The sequence below is a fragment of the Arachis stenosperma genome, chromosome 1 (genome assembly GCF_014773155.1).
Source record: "Arachis stenosperma cultivar V10309 chromosome 1, arast.V10309.gnm1.PFL2, whole genome shotgun sequence".
Taxonomy (NCBI): domain Eukaryota; kingdom Viridiplantae; phylum Streptophyta; class Magnoliopsida; order Fabales; family Fabaceae; genus Arachis; species Arachis stenosperma.
Genome location: NC_080377.1, coordinates 63,274,123 through 63,284,375, shown reverse-complemented (window position 1 = coordinate 63,284,375; position 10,253 = coordinate 63,274,123). Strand labels below are relative to the sequence as shown.

Here is a 10,253-nt window from a genome sequence, read left to right as displayed (position 1 = left end):
TCCTTTGAAAACTTAACAGTTTTTTATAAAATAAATTGTTGTATAATAAGTTTTTCAAAAAAAATGTATTATATGATAAAATGTTATTTAAGTTGCATATGAAAAATATATGAAAAATTAGTAAGTTAAAAAAAAGATTAGTCTATGAACCACTTTAATTTAAACTAAACTAAGTCGCTTAGCAAAATTCAGAAATTAATTTAAGTCACTTAACAAAATTTAATGACTAAATTGAGTCATATGCAATAAACGCATATTAATAATACATAGAGAAATCATGTTATGACATAAAGAAAAATTATATTCTATTACGTAATATCACCATCTATGTCAGTATATTACGTGTCATTAAACATAGCATTCTATTATATTTGGTTGAATCAAATTCTGATATGCAGTACTGATAATCCATATCAGCATCTCAATCATATTAATACGTGTTTATTAAAAATAATTGAGGAACTAACATGAGTCATAAATATAACTTTTAGAAACTAAATTAAATAAATTAAATTTTTAGAGACTAATTTAAAATACAAGTATAATTTCAGTGAACAATTTGAGTAATAATTTTGTCTTTCAAATTGAATTTTCGCTTTTGAGCTGAATCACATCCCAGGGAATAGGGATTACACTCCTAAAACGGTAATTGAAATATTGAGTAGCAAAATTGACCATTCGCGAATTTAGCACAACAAAATAACAATAGAATCTTGTAAGAACTAATAGCCGATTAACCGTGTTCATAGGAGTCACTGTCGGGGAAAAAGATGCAAATAATGTGTGTCCCTATTCAATACACACATTCATATCCGCTATATATATATATCCTCGAAACCTAGCACCCGAAAATCCCATTCTTCTAAGTTTCACAACAGAAAAATCTCAAAAGCGGAAATACACAACAAACGCAGAAGTCAAAAACAACAGAAAAACTCAGAGATTCATCACAAGTAGCGCTTCAGCTTCATACATGGGCTTTCCAACCAACGGCGCCGGAGCTAACAAGCCCCTCAAGTTCCTCCTGTACGGTAAAACGGGCTGGATAGGGGGCCTGCTGGGGGACCTCTGCCGGGCCCAGGGGATAGACTTCTCCTACGGGTCGGGACGACTGGAAAACAGGGCTTCCCTTGAGGCGGACATAGCGGCGGCGAAGCCCACGCACGTGTTGAACGCGGCGGGTGTGACGGGACGGCCCAACGTGGACTGGTGTGAATCACACAAGGTGGAGACTATACGGGCCAACGTGGTCGGAACCCTGACGCTTGCTGACGTGTGCCGCGAGAATGGTTTGTTGTTGGTTAATTTTGCCACGGGATGCATCTTTGAATATGATAAGGATCATCCTCTTGGATCTGGTATTGGATTCAAGGAAGAGGATACTCCTAATTTCATTGGATCCTTCTACTCCAAGACCAAGGCCATGGTATATATACCTATCTTTTCTCTCTTAACTTCTGGCAATTTTTTTCATAGAAGAGATCTGTTCATACTTGGTAAGTTCTAATGTCATCTTAGCTTTTGTAATTGAGAAATGTTAGGGTGCCAATACCTTTTATTGATACAAGCCAAACAACACCTTATTTTTATATTATTAGGATTAGAGTTTAGAATTTAAAATTTAGTACTTAAAGATTTAATTTAAAGTGTTAGTAAAAAATGATATATTTTGTTGGTCATGTATTCATGTTGCATGAATGGGGTCGTTTTGACACTTGATTAGAAATTTAAGTTGAGAATCACTTGTACAGTCACATGTTTTAGTTACTCTTTCGAGCAATGTCACACATGTTATGTTTGTTTTATCATCTTGTTATGTATGTATATGTGGACCCTCCGCAGTAATAGCTACTTGGCTAGTGTTTCGGAACAAAGTGGTGTTTGTTGTGTTGTGTTTCAAACTTCAATCCAACAGTGTCTAAATCTAACTCTCACACTAAGTAGGTGTATTTGCACAATTGCCCAAGAAAAAGAAAATGTTTTGGTTGTCAAATTACCACTTAACCAATGTTTTATTCATAGATGTAGCTCAGTTTGCAAAAAAACACAAGAAAGAAGGGCAAAAAGTGTAAATGGAAAAAGCAATTGCCTATATAACTTAGGATAATGCTAATTTGACAGCCACAACATTTCTATTATGAAACATTGGTTTAGGCTAGTATACTTATTTACCCTGTTTCACCTTGTATGTTGCAGGTAGAAGATCTGCTGAGAAACTATGATAATGTATGTACCTTGCGAGTTAGGATGCCTATCTCCTCTGATTTATCAAACCCACGGAACTTCATCACGAAGATAACTCGGTATGACAAGGTTGTGGACATTCCGAATTCGATGACCATACTGGACGAACTACTCCCCATCTCCATAGAGATGGCAAAGAGGAACCTCACCGGAATATGGAACTTCACAAACCCGGGTGTGGTGAGCCACAACGAAGTCCTACAGATGTACAAAGACTACATTGACCCCAACTTCTCATGGAAGAACTTCGAACTCGAGGAACAGGCCAAGGTCATCGTTGCACCTAGAAGCAACAATGAGCTTGATACAACTAAGTTGAAGAATATGTTCCCGGAACTCTTGTCTATTAAGGAGTCCCTTGTCAAGTATGTCTTCCAGCCAAATCGAAAGGTCAATGCTTGATTAAGCATGCATCAATAGGTATGAACATGAGTTCACATTTCATTTTGGTAAGCAAATGCAGGAAAATAAGAGAACCAAAGTAACTCTGAGAAAAGGGTTCCCATTTTTTGGCATTAGTATTGATTGCAGTTTGTGTGGATGCTGTGTAGATGTATGGCCTTCTACTCCTTCCATTTGCTTGGTGCATATATTTTTATGTTGTATTCTATTTTGTATTAATAGTACTATATATACTCATTATTTAATGGGAGTTGTTTACAAACACTGAATTAGATTTTGAGCTTCGAGCTCATTGTGATTGTAATGACTCAGAATGAATAGTGATCCAATTGGATTCAATAGTAAATTTTTGGTTCATTCAAACGCTATAAATGGATGTTTGGAAGACACTAGTGTAGTGTCTTTACTATAGCTGCAATAGATCTTTAATGGTCAAAATTTGATTGAGTCAATAATATAGAGAAACAGCTTTCATCATGAGTTATTATAGGGATAAGAAAAGTGATTAGCCATACAAGAAAGCTTAAGGTAATTAACTTTGTGCAACCCCATAACAAGTAGCAAGCAGTTAATCACCGACACTTTTTGGGAAGGAAAATGTTTGGTAATCAAATAAAAGTTAGCCAAAAAAAAACCAAAACTTTCCATATTTGACATTATTTATTATTGGATGAGTGACATTTATTAATTAAATCAGTAACATTTGAATATAACACCCTCACGCGCATGAATTCATGTATGGCATTAATAATGATAACAGGAGGTGCATTACCATTTTTAAATTGTATCAATTTCATTAATAGTAATAACGATATAGATATTATATAATAATATTTAATTGTAACATTTTATTCTTGATCCTTTTAATTTTGTTTTCTATCAAACATTTTTTAATAGATTTTTTTTATTTTTCTTTTTATTTATAACCCTTTTCAAGTTAACCACTTTATTATTTTTTTTCTATTTTTATAAAATTTATACAAATGCTAACGAGACATAGTTGTAAATTAATTTAATATTTTAATTATTATTTATATGTATATTTATTTATTATTTTTAATCTAATCACATAAAAATAATATTTAATATTTATTTCATAATTTTCTTTCATATTCATATTTTATTTTTTATTTATAACATTCTATATAAAAATGATGGGTTGTATAACGAAATTAATTTAATATTTTTGGCATAGCTTTATAATTTTATACCTATAATTATATATTTATTATATTTAATATTATACAATTTTAAAATACATATTATTATTATTATTATTATTATTATTATTATTATTATTATTATTATTATTATTATTATTATTATTATTATATGTAATTAACAATAGTTTGAATATAGTATTTTGAATAGTTTAAATTATGTATATTTATTATTTATTATTTTACCATGAGAATCATCACGAGTGGTCACATAAAATTATTCTATAATATACAAATTTATTCTATAAAATAAGAAATTCAAGTTTAATATAACATCCTAAAATATTGATTCATAACATCCTAAAGAATAATCACTAAAATCATCTAAAAAACTTCAATTGTTAGCACTTAGCACAATATATATTACTAACACTTACTTCAATCATTGCTTTTTCTTTAGTCCTTTTGGCATCGATGGCTCAATTTTTATCTTTTCAAATTTATTTAAAGATCTTTAACTTCTAAAAATTATAACATCTATAATTTCTTATAAATAACATACACATTTTATTATATATAACATCTATAATATCATATATATATAATACATAATTTTTTAAATATATTAAATATTTATAATTTTATACATATAAAAATGCACATTAATTTGAACTTTTAATTCAACCATCAATTATTATTAATGCAATATACAATAAATTATATTGTCAATTTAAATTTTTTTTTTATTTATTCTGGTTTTGTTAGCATTATTAGCACTCATAAACCATCTTCTGTATTATAATTTCATTAAAATTCTTTTATCAATAATTCATATATAATTTGAAAAAAATAAATAAATATTTACAATTTTTTTCACTTGTCTTTTATGACACATATTTTTATTAGATATTTAATTCTTTTAATCAAATTGTAATTCTTGCTTATATCAATATATCTACAAGTGTTCTATTAATACTCATGTGGGAGGTTCTTGTTGATGAACGTGAATTTCTCCTCCGTGTCGCCGATCATGAATTTTTTCAGGTCCCCTTCCGGTTCCGGTCTGGGTTTGTCGTCTACTCTGGCGTCCAGATCAGCCAGGAACACGCCGGACGCCTCTTTTGATTTCTTCCTTAGGGAGAGGCTGGCGTTGTCGCAGGCGACCGCCGTCTCGAGATCCCCTCTTATGGACCCTATAGATCCATCATCGGTAACGAACTTCCTGACTAGCAGCTTCGTGTTGATTATCGCTTCAACGTCATTTATCGTCTTCCTTCCCAAGATGATATTGTAGGCGGTGGAATCTCGGAGGATCACGAACTCGGCCATTGCCGACCTTCGACCTTGAGTTTGTCCTACTGAGATCGGTAGGGATATTACTCCGTCAGGTTTGATGAAGTGGTCGCCCAATCCGATGACCCCGTGTTGGTGAGTCGTCAGATCGGCGTCCCTTAGCCCCAGTGCGTCAAATACGTTGCGGAACATGATGTTTGAATCAGCCCCAGTGTCGACAAGGATGCGCTTGACGAGGCCGGTTCCCACTCTGGCCATAATGACCATGGGAGGATTTTCTGGGGCGTCGTCGAACCATTGGTCTTCCGGGCCGAACGAAATAGATGGAGGCTTTTTAGGGTTTCGCACCAACGAGGAGGAGATCGCCAAGACCTTTGCATCCTTCTTGTGCGCCGATCGGGATTTTGGCGGGGTGTTTTTGGCCGTCACCACGTTTACCACAGTGAGGCCGTGGTCTCTATCTTCTGGCTCTTGTCGCCGCTTTGCCGAACGGGTTTTGCCTTCCTCATCTTGGTCGCGATAGCGTCTCCTCGGCTCTCTGATAAGATGAGAGAACGCTGCTAGTTTGCCTTCCCTTATTGCTTGCTCTAATGCATCCTTCAGGTCAAAGCAGTCCTGTGTTTGGTGACCGTAACCCTTGTGGTAGTCACAATAGAAGTTCTTATTTCCTCCTGTACGGTCCTTGAGTGGCCGGGGCTTCGGCAGGATTCCCTTCTCGGCTATTTGTTGATAAACTTCCATGATGGGGAGAGTGAACGGGGTGTAGTTGGCGAATTTTCCGACCCGGGGGAACGACCTGGGTGTCTTGCTTGGCGCTTCCTCCCTGGTTTGTTCCTTCAATCTTTCTCCGTTACCCTGCTGCCGAAATTGGTTGTAGCCGGACTGCCGTTTATTGGCAGCCACGACTCGGCTGACTTCCTCGTCGTTTGTATACTCTTTGGCTACCGTCTGGATCTCGTGCATCGTCCAAACTGGCTTCGTGGTAAGGTGCTTCCGAAAGTTTTCGTTGAGGAGGCCGTTGGTCAGGCAAAGGCTGGCCACCGAATCGGTTAGGCCGTCAATTTCCAAGCATTCGTCGTTGAACCGGTCCAGGTATTTCCTAGTCGACTCTTCCTGTCTCTGGGTTACCCCCAGAAGGTTGATCGGGTGCTTTGCCTTTGCTATTCGTGTTGTAAACTGGGCGAGGAATGCACGACTGATGTCCGAGAACCTGTGGATGGATCCCTGCGGTAAGCCGTTGAACCATTTGATCGCGGGTCCCGCGAGGGTTACCGGGAAAGCTCGGCACCTCACCTCGTCCCCTACTCCTTCTAGATTCATCCTTGCTTCAAAGGCCGTGAGGTGTTCTAGAGGGTCTTGAGTTCCATCGTACCTTATGTCCGTTGGTTTGTCGAAGTGCTTCGGCAACCGGACTTCGAGGATGGAATGGTGGAATGGGGTGGTGCCCATTATCACAGGTTGTCGTGTCCTGTTGGACCTCCCGTCTTCGCGATCTCGTGTTGTGCGGCGCGTTTCCCTGCCTCGGGAGTAGATTATCGTGTCATTCCATCTCCTCGGAATCGGAGATTCTTCCCGGGTGCTCTCCGCTTCCGTTCGGGATGCGGAGGTGCGTCGCAGACGGCTTCGGCAGGAGTCTCTTTCTTGGCTTTCGGAGGATGGGGTGTAGCTGGGATCGGTAGTTCGTCCGTCCCGCTCCTGGTCGGCCAATTGCCGCTCCAAGTTCTGGACCCTGTGACGCAGCTCTTGCATTATTATGGTGCTGTCGCCGCCCGTTCCTCCAAAGGGTCGTGTCCTCGTGTGTTGTCGGGGGGACCTTCGTCGTCCTCTTAGTGAGGCGATAGAGGCCGCCCCTTCCGCTCCGGCTCCTCGGCCTTGGTCTCCGGGACCCGGCACAACATCCATTGAGGCAGTCCCCACAGACGGCGCCAATGTTCGGTAGTCGGTTGCCGGACAGGTCGGTTGGTGGTTGGAAGGGGTGAGAACGCCTCGATTGCGGTCGTACTGGGCACGGATTTACCGTGTGGACGAGCTCCCGTTGTGAAAGGGAAAGGGGGGTGCCACCTACAAAGACACTCCGACGCCCTAGTCAGATAAAGTGCAGGCGGGGAAAATGACAGGGGAAAAGGTGACGTACCCTGGGGGAAGGGCAGGTCCTTCCCCATTTATACCGTGTCAGAGGTGGGCCCTGCAAAGACAGGCCCATTTTCCTCGAAGCTTCCCTGCAGCTGCTATGGAGAGCTGTCAAGGACACGTGTCCGGGTCGCATAGTGGATTACGCGTGGCCGACCGTTCGAGTCGAGTACTCAATGGGTCGGGTCGACCCGCGAGCTGCCTGGGCCGGGCCGTAACACATACATTAACAAATCATAACATCTCAACTTTTTTTTTTGAGAATGAATTTTTTTAGTAGAGATTTTAGTTTATTTTATTTAAAATAAACAAATATATTTAAAAATGTAATTACAAGAGAGAAAGAAAAAAACCGAGATTTGTGCATATAATTTGGCATTTCTTTTTTTTACAAATTTCAAACAATAAATATTTTGGGAAAGAGTTAATATGCATTTATTAAAATTTTTATTAGGGATGTGATAGACGCGCCATTATTATATGGTATTAGGTTTAGAGTGCAATTCTTTACCATCGATACTTATATGAAGAATTTAATTAATTGTCAGTTGATTATTTGTTAAATTTTTTGGTTACGTTGCATCAACGTAGTATTAATATTTTTTAATATAATTATTTTTATATAATTAAGATAATATACAAATTTTTTAATATTATATTCACTTTTTCATGAATATATATTATGTAAAATGATAATGAGCAAATCGAGATTTAAACATATCTTTTGTTTGTATCTCAAAATATCTTGTTATAAAGAGAGAATCATATTCTATATAAATCCTTAATTTTCTTTAGAGTTTCATTTTGGTACGAGAAGATAGAGCAATTAGAACATATATCATATACCCAAATATTTTCAAATAAAAAATATTTGGCTGTTGGCCAAAAGATAATTGCAGAAGAGAAAATTAATGATAATTAGTTGGACTCAAACGAATAAGTGATGCGGCATGTAAAATCGCATGCCCCAAATAAAAATAGGAAGATTTATTCTTATAAGTAAGAGTCTAGCAATTTATTGGAGGCGTTTAATAAATGATGTTGCTAATCCATTTTATGTATGAACGTGAGCTACTAGATGTTCAACACTTATTCTTTTAGCCATACAATAAGTATAAAACATTTGGGAAGTGAATTCCCCAACATTATCAAGGCGAATTGCTTTGATTGGATTTTCTAAAAAATGTGATTTTTATCGAATAATTTGAGCAAGTAATCTTGCAAACTCCAGGTTGCGAGAAGACAATAAACACGCATGTGACCATCTCGAAAATGCGTCTATTAGGACCATTAAATATCTAAAGGATCTACATAGTGGATGAATTGATTCACATATATCTCCTTAAATTCTTTTTAGAAATTCAAAGGACTCAAATTTAATCTTTACTTATGATAATCTTACAATTAACTTTCCATGAGAACATGCAATACAGCAGAATTTACTAGATTGAAGAATTCTCTGACTCTTTAGTAAATATCCATAGAAGTTTTTAATAATTTTTCACATCATAGTTGTTCTAAGATGTCCTAATCGATCATGCTAAATTATGAATTTATTTGGACTAATAAATTTTTAATTTACAATATCATGTAATTCAATTGCACTGATTTTAGTATAGTATAATCTAGAAGAAAGTGATGGTAACTTTTTTAATATAATATTTTTATTTAAATCATGAGTTGTAATATATAAGTATTCATGATTTTTCTCATTCGTTATTTCAATATGATTTTTCTCATGGTATTAACGCATTCTTCTTTTGATAAGAAATAAGTAAAATATATATTACTTTTGAAAATGGTATGCAAACTTGCACTATTCACAAGACAAATATCTTCATCATATGTTCTTGTCATTTTTTTCAAAGACGAATAATAATAATAATAATAATAATAACAACAACAACAATAATAATAATAACAATAATAATAATAATAATAATAATAAATAAAGGTGTATGCGCAGTAAAATTATATTCCTGAATAATTAAAACTTGACATATTTAATGATTTTAAAGTTTTTAAACATAAACATTAATATTTTATTAAATATTATTTATATATCATACTTAAAATTTAAATACATAAAAAATAAAGTTTAACAATAAATTTTTTTACATTATTTTATGACATAAGTACTTAACGAACTCAAATATTAAATTTTTTTATCATTGATTAAATGGTTAATATTTCTTTCAGAATTCTCAAAGAAATCAGATACTTTATAATGAGTGATATAATTTTCAATATCTTTGAAAAATAAATTTTGTCTCCTTTTCTTTGTCATTTTTTTTTCAAAGATGCTTGATAAAAGATCAACTAAGTACTTTGAGTACGATAGATATGTGACCAATGGCCCTTTCCATCGCAACAGAAATATTTATCTTCTGTTGATTTATTTTACTCATTAATTCTTTCTTTATTCCACTTCTAGTAAGATCCTTTCGTGTTATCAAAACCTTGCCATTTACTCTTTTTAGGGTTATGATTTGCAGCATTCGCTTCAAAAAATGGAACGGCGCCAGCTGGGCGCGCTTCATAATTTTTTAAGAGCAATTCATTGTTTTGCTCAGTAACAAGAAGACAAGAAATTAGATTATAATATTTTTTAAATTCTTTTTCTCAATACTGTTGTTACTGCTGTAGAAGCATATTCAAGGTATGAAAGGTCGAGAAAATTTTTTTTAATATGTCATTATCAATTATCTTTTCCCACATAGTTTCATTGGTGAGGTAATTTGGAACATTGCTGAATTCCTATAGATACAAATACATCCATTCATATAGAGTTTGAGAAAGTATCACTGTCTTTTGATGATTATACCTTTTTTCAAGGTTCTTTCAAAGATCTGCAGGATCTTTTAATGTGAGATATTCATTTTTCAATCCTTCGTTAAGATGACGATGAAGGAAGATCATAGTTTTGGCTTTATCCTTTTGAGATACTTTGTTTTCAACCTTAATGGTATCTTTAAAATCCATTGAATCAAAATGAATTTTGACATCTAATATTCATGATAAGTA

The 10,253-nt window shown here is 35.2% G+C and overlaps 1 protein-coding gene across 1 annotated transcript; it reads left to right on the top strand.

The window, feature by feature from the left end:
• The first annotated feature begins 828 nt into the window (after window positions 1-828).
• LOC130941297 (bifunctional dTDP-4-dehydrorhamnose 3,5-epimerase/dTDP-4-dehydrorhamnose reductase-like) lies at window positions 829-3,123 on the top strand. The gene is made up of 2 exons (XM_057869750.1): window positions 829-1,426; window positions 2,197-3,123. Exons 1-2 carry the CDS (start codon window positions 974-976, stop codon window positions 2,644-2,646), a joined length of 903 nt encoding a protein of 300 aa, XP_057725733.1. The 5' UTR covers window positions 829-973; the 3' UTR covers window positions 2,647-3,123.
• The last annotated feature ends 7,130 nt before the right edge of the window (window positions 3,124-10,253 follow it).

What these genes read in the sequence shown, in the direction of transcription:
- LOC130941297 (XM_057869750.1), top strand. Translation starts at nt 974, where the DNA reads ATGGGCTTTCCAACCAACGGCGCCGGAGCTAACAAGCCCCTCAAGTTC. An exon ending in ACTCCAAGACCAAGGCCATG is followed by an intron (nt 1,427 to 2,196) that starts GTATATATACCT and finishes TGTATGTTGCAG; the next exon opens with GTAGAAGATCTGCTGAGAAA.